At 50.9% G+C, this 15,777-nt stretch overlaps 1 protein-coding gene across 1 annotated transcript in view; it reads left to right on the top strand.

Annotated features, from left to right (window-relative positions):
* PREX1 (phosphatidylinositol-3,4,5-trisphosphate dependent Rac exchange factor 1) overlaps positions 1–15,777 on the top strand; it is a 362,103-nt gene that overhangs the window by 101,665 nt on the left and 244,661 nt on the right. The window contains exon 2 of the mRNA XM_082271747.1: positions 11,060–11,134. Within this exon, the coding sequence (XP_082127873.1) occupies positions 11,060–11,134 (75 nt within the window). The remainder of the gene's footprint in view (positions 1–11,059; positions 11,135–15,777) is intronic.

Raw genomic sequence — 15,777 nt, 5'->3', positions numbered from 1 at the left:
CAGCAGTGAGCTGGAGTACGCCTGATTGGAGCAGTGTGCAGGGGGGGCGTGTCAGACTACGTGGGAGCAGAGGTCTGACTCTCCAAGGTGCTGCCAGCCAGCACAGGGTTTATTAACCCCCGAAATTTAATAAGAAAATAGCAGCCTGTTTATTACCGTCTATGCAGCCGGACTATTACAGTTCTAAATAAAGAGAGTTGAATTTTGCTTTGATCTTGTTAGGGAATTGTTTCTGCAGCAGCGAAGTACAGACGGAGGGCTCGCCGAGCGCAATTCCTGCTCCAGAGCTTCCTGAGATCTCGTTCCTAGCGGCGGGAGTCCGCTCTTTGCTCCTGACATTCGGAAATAAACAAGTGTTGTGACGTCTGCTTAATGCCCCCATTGTGTTCCCCAGCAGCTGTTCCCCCCACAGCAGTGACACCGAAAAATATTTCACACAGCTGGATGGAGAGAGTAGACCCCTGTGTGCTGTGCCAGGGACATACAAGGGGGGTATGTAGGGGGAGGGGTGAGAGAAAAGGGGGTACTCCCAGTACTGACCCCTGTGTGCTGTGCCAGGGACATACAAAGTGGGCATGTAGGGGGAAGGATGAGAGGAAAGGGGGTACTCCTAATACTGACCCATGTGTGCTGTGCTAGGGACATACAAAGGGGGCACATAGGGGGAGGCTCATAGAAAAGGGGGTACTCCCAGAACTAACCCCTGTATGCTGTGCAAGGGAAATAAGAGGGGGGCATGTAGGGGGAGAGGTGCGAGAAATGGGGGTACTCCTAATACTGACCCATGTGTGCTGTGCTAGGGACATACAAAGGGGGCACATAGGGGAAGGCTCATAGAAAAGGGGGTACTCCCAGAACTAACCCCTGTATGCTGTGCAAGGGAAATACGAGGGGGGCATGTAGGGGGAGAGGTGCAAGAAATGGGGGTACTCCCAGAACTGACCCCTGTGTGCTGTGCCAAGAAGATACAAGGGGAGCACGTAGGTAGAGGGAGGGGTGAGAGAAAACGGGGTACTCCCAGTACTGACCCCTGTGTGCTGTGCCAGGGTAATGCGAGGGGGGCACTGGTGAGAGAAAAGGAGGTGCTCCTAATACTGACCCCTGTTTGCTGTGCCAGGGACATACGAGGGGGGCACTGGTGAGAGAAAAGGGGGTAATCCCAGTACAGACCCCTGTGTGCTGTGCCAGGGTCATGCGAGGGGGGCACTGGTGAGAGAAATGGAGGTGCTCCTAATACTAACCCCTGTGTGCTGTGCCAGGGAGATACGAAGGGAGAACATGGGTAGAGGGAGGGGTGAGAGAAAAGAGGGTATTCCCAATACTGGCCCCTGTGTGCTGTGCCAGGGACATACGAGGGAGGAATGTAGGGGGAGGGGTGAGACAAAAGGGGGTACTCCCTATATTGGCCTCTATGTGATGTGCCAGGGACACACTAGGGAGAGACGTAGGGGGAGGGGTGAGAGAAAAGGGGGTACTCCCAATACTGACCCCTGTGTGCTGTGCCAGGGACATACGAGGGGAGCACGTAGGTAAGGGAGGGGTGAGAGAAAAGGGGGTAGTCCCAGGACTGACCCCTGTGTGTTGCACCAGGGGCATATGAGGGGAGCATGTAGGTAGGGGGAGGGGGTAATAGAAAAGGGGGTAGTCCCAGTACTAACCCCTGTGTGCTGTGGCAGGGACATACGAGGGGGGGGGGGCACAGGTGAGAGAAAAGGGGGTACTCCCAATACTGACCCCTGTGTGCTGTGCCAGGGACATACGAGGGGGACATATAGGGGGAGGGGCGATAGAAAAGGGGGTAATGACCCCTGTGTGCTGTGCCAGGGACATATGAGTGGAGCACTTAGGGGGTGGGGTGAGAGAAAAGGGGGTACTCTCAGTACTAACCCCTGTGTATTGTGCCAAGGGCATACGAAGGGGGGCACAGGTGAGAGAAAAGGGGGGTACTCCAAATACTGACCCCTATGTGCTGTGCAAGGGACATACAAGGGGAGCATGTAAGTAGGGGGAGGGGTGGTAGAAAAGGGGGTACTCCCAATACTCTTCCTAATCCGACCATTCCAGGTTTTGTAGTGGTGCTGTGAAATGATGAGTGGTGCTGTGAAATGATGAGTGGTGCTGTGAAATGATGAGTGGCGCTGTGAAATGATGAGTGGTGCTGTGAAATGATGAGTGGTGCTGTGAAATGATGAGTGGTGCTGTGAAACGATGAGTGGTGCTGTAAAATGATGAGTGGTGCTGTAAAATGATGAGTGGTGCTGTGAAATGATGAGTGGTGCTGTGAAATGATGAGTGGTGCTGTGAAACGATGAGTGGTGCTGTAAAATGATGAGTGGTGCTGTGAAATGATTAGTGGTCCTCTGGGTACTTGTTGGTACTTCCAACGACTAGGAATACCTCCATCGCTCAGAGGAGCCCCATGAGAAGATAGATGATGAATGCACTTCTCCGGGGCCCCATTTTCTTTTACCTGAAGAATTCCATATAACAATTACCTGTCCTATATAATCACAGCAGACCGACGCTGCGACTTATTTTTACACCAATATGAAGGAAGCAGCGATGGTGTCCATAGCAACCGCTCTAATGGATTTTCTATTTCTCTTTCTGGAAGCTGATGTATAATCTGCTTATTATTTCCTTTCTTTGGTTCCCTCCCTCATCTACATGATGACAACATTACTAATAAAACCTTTCTATTTTTATTACATTCCTTATTCCAGACTAAGTGACATCATCACTGGGACTCTGCGCTTCTCTATGCAATTCAGGGAGATGGGAGGGGCCAGCAGGGGGCCTCTCAAGAGCCCTCAGCCCTGATGCAAGCAGTGGGAGGACTTATGCAAATATCAAAATGTCTTGATGGGTGGATTTTAAGTCTGGAGGAAGGGAAGTTCCTAAGCAGACTGTATTTGCATGAGGACCACCCCAAGTAATGCCCACATGTGATGCTGAGCCTCCATGATGGAAAAAAATGAAATCCAATGAATGGATGGAGCGGGTTATGGACAGTCAGGCTGAAGATGAAAGAGCTATATGAGGCTGGATGTCCTGCAGCCACTGAATGAGTGAGGCCAGTGGTCAGGGTTAAAGCGCAATGTTGTCTTCTTACTTTTTACATAGTGAATTGGGGGGGTAAGGGGTTAGTACAGTTTCACATTTTTGGCTTTGGATAGACTTTAAGGCTGGGTCATGTGGTCCATAGGAACTTACGGGTCTAAGGTCTGAGGAACATACTGGTCTAAGGTCTAAAGGAATGTACAGGTCTGAGTAATGTACGGGTCTAAGGTCTGAGGAATGTACGGGTCTAAGGTCTGAGGAACATGCTGGTCTAAGGTCTGAGGGACATAGGTGTCTAAAGGAATGTATAGGTCTAAAGAACGTACAGGTCTAAGGTCTGAGGAACATAGTGGTCTAAGGTCTGAGGAACATAGTGGTCTGAGGAACATACTGGTCTAAGGTCTGAGGAACATACTGGTCTAAGGTCTAAAGGAACGTATGGGTCTAATGCCTGAGGAACATACTGGTCTAAGGTCTGATGAACATAGCTGTCTAAGCAGGTCTAAAGGAATGTACGGGTCTAAGGTCTGAGGAATGTATGGGTCTAAGGTCTGAGGAATGTATGGGTCTAAGGTCTGAGGAATGTATGGGTCTAAGGTCTGAGGAATGTATGGGTCTAAGGTCTGAGGAATGTATGGGTCTAAGGTCTGAGGAATGTATGGGTCTAAGGTCTGAGGAACATATGGGTCTAATGCCTGAGGAACGTACTGGTCTAAGGTCTGATGGACATAGCTGTCTAAGGTCTAAAGAAATATACAGGTCTAAGGTCTGAGGAATGTATGGGTCTAAGGTCTGAGGAATGTATGGGTCTAAGGCCTGAGGAACATTATGGTCTAAGGTCTGAAGGACATAGGGTCTGAGGTACATAGGTGTCTAAGGTCTAAAGGAATGTACAGGTCTAAAGAACGTACAGGTCTAAAGTCTGAGGAATATACTGGTCTAAGGGCTAAAGGAATGGACAGGTCTAAGGTCTGAGGAGCATGCTGGTTGTATAGCTACATTTTTACATAGTTCAATTGTTACATTTTTATATAGTTTTATAGTTCTATAGACATTTTAAGAGATTGCTGATCACTGCAGTCCTTGGCCAGAGAGGTATAATGATCTAAGTTTTTCAGGCTCAGAATTTGGGAGGTGCGGGTCATTCTCCTTGTCCCATGCTCAGAATTTGGGAGGTGCGGGTCATTCTCCTTGTCCCGGTCTCAGAATTTGGAAGGTGCGGGTCATTCTCCTTGTCCCGGGCTCAGAATTTGGAAGGTGCGGGTCATTCTCCTTGTCCCGGGCTCAGAATTTGGGAGGTGCCGGTCATTCTCCTTGTCCCGGGCTCAGAATTTGGGAGGTGCGGGTCGCAGTTGGATGGTTCTGGTTCTCACATTTGGATTTTGTTGGTAATCTTCCTGTGCCGTCGGGCTGATTGCTGGCTGAGACCTGGCCATGAAGTGGTGGTTGTGGTCGATTTCCCGCACTGTACACAGAAGGATATAGTCTGGCATTGCGCTGCATTCTGGGTTTCCTGGAAAGATTTCTGTTGGACACACCCGGAGTGTCTGTCACCTCGCAGAGTGAATGTGTCACCCGTCTGATGTCCTGTTGGATGGAGGGTAGCGGTGGAGTAGCAGTGACATCATCACTGGGCTGTACATGGTGGGTGTTGGATGGGAAGACCTGGCTCACCATCAGCATACCAATTCATCCCAAAGGTGATCAGTAGGGTTGAGGTCAGGGCTCTGTGCAAGACACTGAGGTTCCTCCAAACTAGTCACACCATATCTGTATGAGTCTGGCATTGTACATGGAGTCATGCTCTGTACCCGGGGGGGGGGGGGTTATAGTCATGCTTTGTACATGGGGGGGACACAGTCATGCTCTGTACCTGGGGGGGGGGGCATATTAATGCTTTGTACATGGGATGGAGGGGGGCACAGTCATGCTCTGTACCCGGGGGGGGGGGGGGGCATAGTCATGCTTTGTACATGGGGGGGGGGGGGGCACAGTCATGGGGGAACAGAAAAGGGTCTTCACCAAACTGTTACCACAAGGATGGAAGAGCACAATTGTCTACAAGTCCTTGTATGATGGAGGATTACCGGCACCCTTCACTGGAGACCCCTGAACTCCATCACCGGAAGGGGGGGGGGGTCCTCATTCGTCTGGTCATATAGTGTGTAGACTCTTTACATCTCTCCGTATGAGGAGTGTAGTGGGATGGGGTGAATGGCGGTGGGGTGGGCTGGAGATGTGAGTGGGGGGGGGGGGTTCTCTCTCCAGGTGGAAGGTAATTGGCAGAGAATGACGCTGGTGGCAGTGTGAGTCTCTTTATTATATTGGGGAGGAGGGGGAGGGAACAATGTGGGGGGGGGGGTTGTTCTTTAAAAAAGCTTTCTCTATATTATGATTATTTTTTCATATTCTGTGCCGACAGCAAAGCAGCTCAGTGCCCGCTGTGTACCCGGGTCATGTGACACACCGACCTCTCCCGTCACCTGTGTAGGGGGGCCAATAGTATCCTGAACCTGCACCCCCTCCACATACACTGAAACTCCAACCATGTACCCCCCATCCCCCTCCACATACCTCCCCATCCTCATCCCCCCTCCACATACACCCCCATCCCCCTTATTCCCCCTCCACATATCCCCCCTCAATATATCCCCCCATCCCCATCCTCCTCTGCATACCCCCCATCCACATTCCCCCTCTGCATACCCTCCATCCACATACACCCCCCCTCCAAATACATCCCCCATCCCCCTTATTCCCCCTCCACATATCCCCCCTCAACATATCCCCCCATCCCCCTCTGCATACCCCCCATCCACATTCCCCCTCTGCATACCCTCCATCCACATACACCCCCCTCCAAATACATCCCCCATCCCCCTTATTCCCCCTCCACATATCCCCCCTCAACATATCCCCCCACCCCCATCTGCATACCCCCCATCCACATACACCCCCTCATCCCCCTCCACATACATCCCGCTTATTCCCCCTCATCCCCCTCTGCATACCCTCCATCCGCATACACCCCCTCACCCCCCTCCACATATATCCGCTTATTCCCCCTCATCCCCCTCTGCATACCCCCCATTCACATACACCCCCCCCCCCCTGGACCACACCAGGCTGCGCACCATACACCCCCCCGACCACATCAGGACCCCCCTGGCTCACTCACCCTGCCTGAAGGCGACATCTGTCTGGACAAGTGCGGCGGCAGCAACTTTGGCTCCTTCCCTTCTCGGTCTTCAGTGTCTCCTCCCTCCTCCTTAATGCCCAATTGCATAGCTTCAAATTTTGGCCAATCGGGAAACGGGTCTCACGACCCGCTTCTTGATTGGCCAGGAGGAGGATCCATGTGACAATAGTGAATTTTCATTCGCTATTGTCTCACAACTGGGTGGGCTCTGCGCCCCAAGCCTACCCTTTTTTTTAGCCTATTAATCACATGGCTAAAAAAAAAAAAAAAAAAAAAGCCACATTGAACTCCATGCGTCCGGTGCCCCACATCTAGATTAGGGGGCCAGATGCATGGATAGGGGGAGGGCGGCGCCCCTGCCCCCCAATACACCAGCCGCCACTGCCCCCATCACCCTTATCCCCTCTCCACATATCCCCCTCAACATATCCCCCCATCCTCATCCCCCTCTGCATACCCCCCATCCGTATACACCCCCTCATCCCCCTCCACATACATCCCCCTTATTGCCCCTCCACATATCCCCCCTCAACATCCCAATCCTCATCCCCCTCTGCATACCCCCCCCCCTTCCGCATACACCCCCTCATCCCCCTTCACATACACCCCCCATCCCCCTTATTCCCCCTCCACATATACCCTCATCCCCATCCTCATCAACCTCTGCATACCCTCCATCCGCATACACCCCCTCATTCCCCTCCACATATACCCCCCATATTCCCCCCCTGCATACCCCCCTTCCGCATACACCCCCTCATCCCCCTCCACATACACCACCATCCCCCTTATTCCCCCTCCACATATCCCCCCTCCACATATCTCCCCATCCTAGTCCCCCTCTGCATACCCCCCATCCGCATACCCCCCCCCCCATCCCCCTAACACCCCTCCACATACACCTCTATCAAATGTACAAAAAGATTAAAGATTGCAGCGCTCAAATAGATTAAAGTGCATGTGATGGGTTAAAATATATAGTAAACGATTGTTCATTCAAAAGTTCAAAAGTTAATTAGAAATGTCCCAGAGCAGTGATACAAAGTAACCGTTCATTAGAAGTGTCCCAGTGCAATGATACAAAGTAACCGTTCATTGGAAGTGTCCCAGAGCAATGATACAAAGTAACCGTTCATTGGAAGTGTCCCAGTGCAATGATACAAAGTAACCGTTCATTGGAAGTGTCCCAGTGCAATGATACAAAGTAACCGTTCATTGGAAGTGTCCCAGAGCAGTGATACAATGTAACAGATCACAGGTGTAGCTGTGTCCTCTGTATAAGGTAAATTTAAACTCACCAAATCCAAATGCTGTCTATGTTATCGGACAACAATAGGGTATGTGACAATAAACCTCATGGTCTCTGGAAGCCGGGGTTATGATCTCTGGAAGCTGGGGTTATGGTCTATGGAAGCCGGGGTTATGATCTCTGGAAGCCGGGGTTAGGATCTCTGGAAGCCTGGGGTTATGGTCTCTGGAAGCCGGGGTTAGGATCTCTGGAAGCCGGGGTTATCAATGACAACTGGCCACAAGGACACCCTCCAGCAGATTTGTCAGCTATCAAAAGCCACCACTTCATAAATAGAGTGATGGCTGGATCTTTGGTATTGAGGTAATGCCTCCATCACTCTATTTATGAAGTGGTGGCTTTTGATAGCTGACAAATCTGCTGGAGGGTGTCCTTGTGGCCAGTTGTCATTGATAACCCCGGCTTCCAGAGACCATAACCCCCGGCTTCCAGAGACCATAACCCCAGGCTTCCAGAGATCATAACCCCGGCTTCCAGAGATCATAACCCCGGCTTCCAGAGATCATAACCCCGGCTTCCAGAGATCATAACCCCGGCTTCCAGAGATCATAACCCCGGCTTCCAGAGATCATACCCAGGCTTCCAGAGGTCATAACCCCGGCTTCCAGAGGTCATAACCTCAGCTTCCAGAGACCATAACCCCGGCTTCCAGAGACCATAACCCCGGCTTCCAGAGACCATAACCCCAGCTTCCATAGACCATAACCCCGGCTTCCAGAGACCATAACCCCGGCTTCCAGAGACCATAACCCCAGGCTTCCAGAGATCATAACCCCGGCTTCCAGAGATCATAACCCCGGCTTCCAGAGATCATAACCCCGGCTTCCAGAGATCATAACCCCGGCTTCCAGAGATCATAACCCCGGCTTCCAGAGATCATACCCAGGCTTCCAGAGGTCATAACCCCGGCTTCCAGAGGTCATAACCTCAGCTTCCAGAGACCATAACCCCGGCTTCCAGAGACCATAACCCCGGCTTCCAGAGACCATAACCCCAGCTTCCATAGACCATAACCCCGGCTTCCAGAGACCATAACCCCGGCTTCCATAGACCATAACCCCAGCTTCCAGAGACCATGACCCCGGCTTCCATAGACCATAACCCCAGCTTCCAGAGGTCATAACCCCGGCTTCCAGAGGTCATAACCCCGGCTTCCAGAGACCATGACCCCGGCTTCCAGAGACCATAACCCCGGCTTCCAGAGACCATAACCCCGGCTTCCAGAGATCATAACCCAGGCTTCCAGAGACCATGAGGTTTATTGTCACATTGTTGTCCGATGTTGGCTTTGGGGAGTTTGAATTTCACTTATACGGTGGACACAGCTACACGTGTGATCTTTTACGATCTATCATTGCACTGGGACACTTCTAATTAACTTTTGAATGAACAATCGTTTACTTTATATTTTAACCCATCACTGGGACACTGGATACAATTGATGCACTTCAATATGTTTGCACTTTATCCTATTTGAGTGCTGCAATCTTTTTGTACATTTGATATTTTAGTGTTGTATATTTTCCACTTTTTTTGCTAGCAGCTTTTCACTTGGATCATAAGCGCTGATTCACATTCTTTTTTGTTTTTCACCGATACACCCCTATCAGAATACACCGCCACCCCCATCCTCATCTCCCACTTCATACCCCCAATCCACATACCCCCCCCATCCCCCTCATCCCCCTCTGCATACCCCCTCCGCATACCCCCTCCGCATACCCCCTCCATCCACCTAAGCCTCCTCCACTTACACCCCCATCAGCATACACCCCCAACCCCATCCACATACCCCCCCCCCCCATCCTCATCCCCCTCTGCATACCCCTCATTCCCCTCCACATACCAACCCTATCCTCATCCCCCTCTGCATACCTCCCCATCCCCCTCTGCATCCCCCCCCCTCCGTCCCCATCCCCCTCTGCATACCCCCCTGTCCCCATCCCCCCCTCCTCATACACACTCAACCCCCTCCACATTCCCCCCATCCCCTGATTCCCCTCCACATACCCCCCCCCCATCCATATACTTACCTATCCACATCCCCCACACCCCCCTCTGCATACTCCTTATCCCCATCCACACACACTGCCCCATATCCCCCATCCCCCTCTGCATCCCCCCCATCCCCCTCCACATACCCCCCATCCCCTGATTCCCTCCACATACCCCCCATCCCCTGATTCCCCTCTGCATACCCTCCATCCGTCTACTTCCCTATCCCCATCCACATCCCCCACACCCCCCTCTGCATACCCCTGATCCCCATCCACACACACTGCCTCATACCCCCCCCCCCAACCCCCTCCACATACCCCCCATCCATATACTCCCTATCCACATCCCCCTCTGCATACCCCTGATCCCCATCCACACACACTGCCTCATAGCCCCCCCCAACCCCCTCCACATACCCCCCATCCATATACTCCCCATCCACACACACTGCCTCATTCCCCCATCCCCATCCTCATATCCCCCTATCCCTATCCTCATACTATACTATACTATACTATACTATACTATACTATCTTATACAATACTATACTATACTATACTATACTATCCTACTATAGACTATAAATATATTTACAATAAACTGCAACTATTTTTCATTGATAAAGTCAGAACTATTTTCCAGCATGCTGGTTGTTTCTCCTCTGCAATGACTGGGACTCTGCGGAGATCCTCATCACAGCCTCATCTCCTCTGAGTGATTTCCTCCTGTACTGCCCCTGAACTCTGGCCGGGTGATAATGGGGTGTGAATAGTGTGATGATGGGGTATAAATTGGATGGTAATGGGGTGTGAATGGTGTGATAGTGGGGTGTGAATGCACGGTGTGATGATGGGGTATGAATCGGGTGATAATGGGGTGTGAATGGTGTGATAATAGGGTTTGAATTGTGTAATAATGGGGTGATGATGGGGTGTGAATTGGGTAAAAATGGGGTGTGAATTGGGTGATGATGGGGTGATAATGGGGTGTGAATGGTGTGACAATAGGGTTTGAATTGTGTAATAATGGTGTGATGATGGGGAGTGAATGGTGTGATAATTGGGTGTGATAATGGTGTGATAATTGGGTGTGATAATGGGGTGTGAATTGGGTAAAAATGGGGTGTGAATGGTGTGATGATGGGGTGATAATGGGGTGATGATGAGGTGAGCTTTGGGGGGACATGTATATCACTTCAAAAGAAAAGAATTCCTCACTAATACCGCCTGTGACCCCACTACCCAGCATGCATCACTCCCTGCTCACTGATTGCACACGGTGAGAATCTCGGGGTGTGCGGGGAAATCAGAGGGAGACGTTTTCTTGGACCCTTCCAGACACTCTGCCCTCCATCTGTGGAGCAGACTGGGGAGAGGGCGGGGTCTGTATAGATTGGTGTAGGGGACTGTACAGATCTGACGTCAGACATTGATGAGGTGATGCTGATGTGGCGGCTGGGCCCAGAAGCTGACAATCTATTTTCTCTCTGCAGGCTTTTCTACACCGAATCCAGCAGAGCGTGGTGGACAAGACAGAGAACTGCTGCATCTCCCAGGAGAATGTCAAGGTGAGCTGAGAGTACCCACCTTCACCTTTCCTGAGAGTACCCACCTTCACCCGTCCTGAGAGTACCCACCTTCACCTTTCCTGAGAGTACCCACCTTCACCTTTCCTGAGAGTACCCACCTTCACCTTTACTGAGAGTACCCACCTTCACTTTTCCTGAGAGTACCCACCTTCACCCGTCCTGGGAGTACCCACCTTCACCTTTCCTGAGAGTAACCACCTTCACCCGTCCTGAGAGTGCCCACCTTCACCCGTTCTGAGAGTGCCCACCTTCACCCGTCCTGAGAGTACCCACCTTCACCCATCCTTAGAGTACCCACCTTCACCCGTCCTGAGAGTAAACACCTTCACCCGTCCTGAGAGTACCCACCTTCACCCGTCCTGAGTACCCACCTTCACCCGTCCTGAGAGTACCCACCTTCACCTTTCCTGGGAGTACCCACCTTCACCCGTCCTGAGAGTACCCACCTTCACCCGTCCTGAGAGTACCCACCTTCACCCGTCCTGAGAGTGCCCACCTTCACCCATCCTGAGAGTACCCACCTTCACCCGTCCTGAGAGTACCCACCTTCACCTTTCCTGAGAGTACCACCTTCACCTTTCCTGAGAGTACCACCTTCACCCGCCCTGAGAGTACCCACCTTCACCCTTCCTGAGAGTACCCACCTTCACCCTTCCTGAGAGTGCCCACCTTCACCCATCCTGAGTACCCACCTTCACCCGCCCTGAGAGTACCCACCTTCACCCGCCCTGAGAGTACCCACCTTCACCTTTCCTGAGAGTACCCACCTTCACCCGTCCTGAGAGTACCCACCTTCACCCGTCCTGAGAGTGCCCATCTTCACCTTTCCTGAGAGTACCCACCTTCACCCGTCCTGAGAGTACCCACCTTCACCCGTCCTGAGAGTACCCACCTTCACCTTTCCTGAGAGTACCCACCTTCACCTTTCCTGAGAGTACCACCTTCACCCGTCCTGAGAGTACCCACCTTCACCAGTCCTGAGAGTACCCACCTTCACCCTTCCTGAGAGTACCCACCTTCACCCTTCCTGAGAGTACCCACCTTCACCCTTCCTGAGAGTGCCCACCTTCACCCATCCTGAGAGTACCCACCTTCACCCACCCTGAGAGTACCCACCTTCACCCGCCCTGAGAGTGCCCACCTTCACCCGTCCTGAGAGTACCCACCTTCACCCGCCCTGAGAGTACCCACCTTCACCCGCCCTGAGAGTGCCCACCTTCTCCCATCCTGAGAGTACCCACCTTCTCCCATCCTGAGAGTACCCACCTTCACCCGTCCTGAGAGTACCTACCTTCACCCGTCCTGAGAGTGCCCACCTTCACCCATCCTGAGAGTACCCACCTTCACCCGTCCTGAGAGTACCCACCTTCACCCGTCCTGAGAGTACCCACCTTCTCCCATCCTGAGAGTACCCACCTTCACCCGTCCTGAGAGTGCCCACCTTCACCCGTCCTGAGAGTGCCCACCTTCACCCATCCTGAGAGTACCCACCTTCACCCGTCCTGAGACTACCTACCTTCACCTGTCAAAAGTGTGACCTCTGCTGCAAATACTACCTCCCTGGCTGCCATTGGTGGCCTCTTCTGAAGATACCACCTCCCTGGCTGCCATTGGCGGCCTCTTCTGAATGTAACGCACATCTCTGTCTCATCTCCTGGGGCTCCTCATATGGATCATTCTCAGAGGTCTCAGATCCCGGTATATCCTCAGCCTGACTCTGGTGAGATCGGTGAATCCAGCATGTGGCCCCCGGCTGCTGAGGGGACCCATCCTCATCCTGTCAGACTGAGCCACAGAAAACAGAGGAGACAGCCGAGGGGCCCCGATCGGCCCTCCACCAGCACCAGGGAATGTGTGAGAGAGGATAAGAGGACGAGGGGCCCCGGAGACTTCCCTGCCGCCTCCTGAAATAACAGAGGACACAATGGAGGTCCCAGAATCCTCCACTTCCTCCTGATAAGGGGACACATTACAGAGCACACCATAATTTCCCACGCCAGGGACCCCTGGGCCCCACAGGAGGGAGAGGTCACTGTGTGACCCCGAGAGATGGGGGACACCCCCACCCCACAGTCTGTATACGGGGGAGGGGAGAGTTCTCAGTATATGTTCTTATTCTGTATGTATGGACTCTGCACAGTACCACTTCTCCTGTCCTGTATGCCAGGTGTAATTCTCAGTATCTGTTCTTATTCTGTATGTATGGACTCTGCACAGTACTACTTCTCCTGTCCTGTATGCCGGGTGTAATTCTCAGTATCTGTCTTTATTCTGTATGTATGGACTCTGCACAGTACCACTTCTCTTGTCCTGTATGCCGGGTGTAATTCTCAGTATCTGTCTTTATTCTGTATGTATGGACTCTGCACAGTACTACTTCTCCTGTCCTGTATGCCGGGTGTAATTCTCAGTATCTGTTCTTATTCTGTATGTATGGACTCTGCACAGTACCACTTCTCCTGTCCTGTATGCTGGGTGTAATTCTCAGTATCTGTTCTTATTCTGTATGTATGGACTCTGCACAGTACAACTTCCTTTGTCTTGTATGCCGGGTGTAATTCTCGGTATCTGTTCATATTCTGTATGTATGGACTCTGCACAGTACCACTTCTCGTGTCCTGTATGTTGGGTGTAATTCTCAGTATCTGTTCTTATTCTGTATGTATGGACTCTGCACAGTACCACTTCTCTTGTCCTGTATGCTGGGTCTAATTCTCGGTATCTGTACTTATTCTGTATGTATGGACTCTGCACAGTACCACTTCTGTTGTCCTGTATGCTGGACATAGTTCTCAGTATCTGTTCTTATTCTGTATGTGTGGACTCTGCACAGTACCACTTCTCTTGTCCTGTATGCCGGTGTAATTCTCAGTATCTGTTCATATTCTGTATGTATGGACTCTGCACAGTACCACTTCTCTTATCTCCGTACCTCATCCGTCTGATGTGTTTCTGACTCGGAGAATGAAGCTCGACATTTAGAGTTACCTGTCCAGATATGGATGTATTCCAATATGAGGTAAAGGACTTCATTGCGGAGGCAACACGTTTCGGGGTCAGACAACGCCTCCTTCATCGGGGCTTCAAAATACAACAAAGCTTTGCTGTAGCCCTGATGAAGGGCGTAGTCTGACCCCGAAACGTGTTGGCTTTGTGATAACATTTTTAATATTAAGTTTTTGGAATAACGAGTAGCTTTCAGTATGGAGCTTCAGGGACAGAACCAGGAAATAGCGGGAATCCTTTGGAGCTGAGTAGCTTTCTGCCCAGAATCCAAATACCCCATCCAATCGCTACTATATCCTCCTGTAGCATTAGGAAAGTGCTGAGGTCCCAGCACTACCCCTTTTGTGTAACCCCCCCTATATTTGAGAGGATCTGAGATGGAAACACTGAAGGATACACCTCCAGATATGGATTTATTCCAACATAGTCACAAAGCCAACATGTTTCAGGGATCAGAAAACGACCCCTTCATCAGAACTACAGGAATAGTCTTTATGTAACCCTGGTGTTAGCTTTATTACGAAGCCTTCAAGTTTGTTGGTTTTTTTTGGGGGGGGGGTCAAAAAACACCCTTTTATCAGGGCAATAAGAATACAACAGAGCCCTCATGTAATCCTGGTGTTGGCTTTATCACCAAGCCAACACGTTTTGGGTTTCAGGGAATGCCCCCTTTTATCAGGGCTACAAGAATACAACAGAGCACACATGTAACCCTGATGTTGGCTTTATCACTATGCCAACACTTTTTGGGAATCGTAGAAAGCCCCTTTATCAAGACTTCATCAGAACTCTGTTTTATATTTTTAGCCCTGATAAAGAGGCATTCTCTGACATCCAAAACGTGTTGAGAATCAGAGAATAACCCTTTGTTAGGGCCAAATCAGGAGTCTGTTGTATTCTTGTAGCCCTGATGATGAAGGGGCGTTGTCTGGCCCCAAAACATGTAAAGCCCTAAAAAAGAGCCGTCCTCAAGCCATTATGTTTTGGGATCAGACAGCACTCTCATTATCAAGGTTTACAAGAATACGATACCTGATGAAGCACTGGTGTTGGCTTCATTTCCAAGCTAACACATTTTGGGATCAGACAGCACTCCCATTATTAAGGTTTACAAGAATACAAGAGCCCTGATGAAGCCCTGGTGTTGACTTTATTTCCAAGCCTACACGTTTTGGGATCAGACAGCACTCCCATTATCAAGGTTTACAAAAATACAAAAAAGCCCTGATGAAGCCCTGTTATTGGCTTTATTTCCAAGCCAACACGTTTTGGGATCAGACAGCACTCCCATTATCAAGGTTTACAAGAATACAAAAAAGCCCTGATGAAGCCCTGTTATTGGCTTTATCACCAAGCCAACACATTTTGGGATCAGACAACACCCCCTTTATCAGGGTTACAAGAATACAATAGAACCCCTGATGAAGCCCTGGTGTTGGCTTTATTTCAAAGACAAGACAGTTTGGAATCATACAATAATCCCCTTTAACAGGGTTACAGGAATACAATCGAACCCTGATGAAGCCCTGGCGTTGTCTGATTCCAAAGTGTCTTGTCTACTAAATAAAGCCAACGCCCCCCCCCTTTATCAGGGTTACAGGAATACAAAAGAGCCC

Source organism: Pelophylax lessonae (genome assembly GCF_965119305.1).
Source record: "Pelophylax lessonae genome assembly, chromosome: 11".
In the NCBI taxonomy this organism is placed as follows: Eukaryota; Metazoa; Chordata; class Amphibia; order Anura; family Ranidae; genus Pelophylax; species Pelophylax lessonae.
Note: the sequence above shows the minus strand (reverse complement) of the source record. Positions and strands in the feature narration are given on the sequence as shown.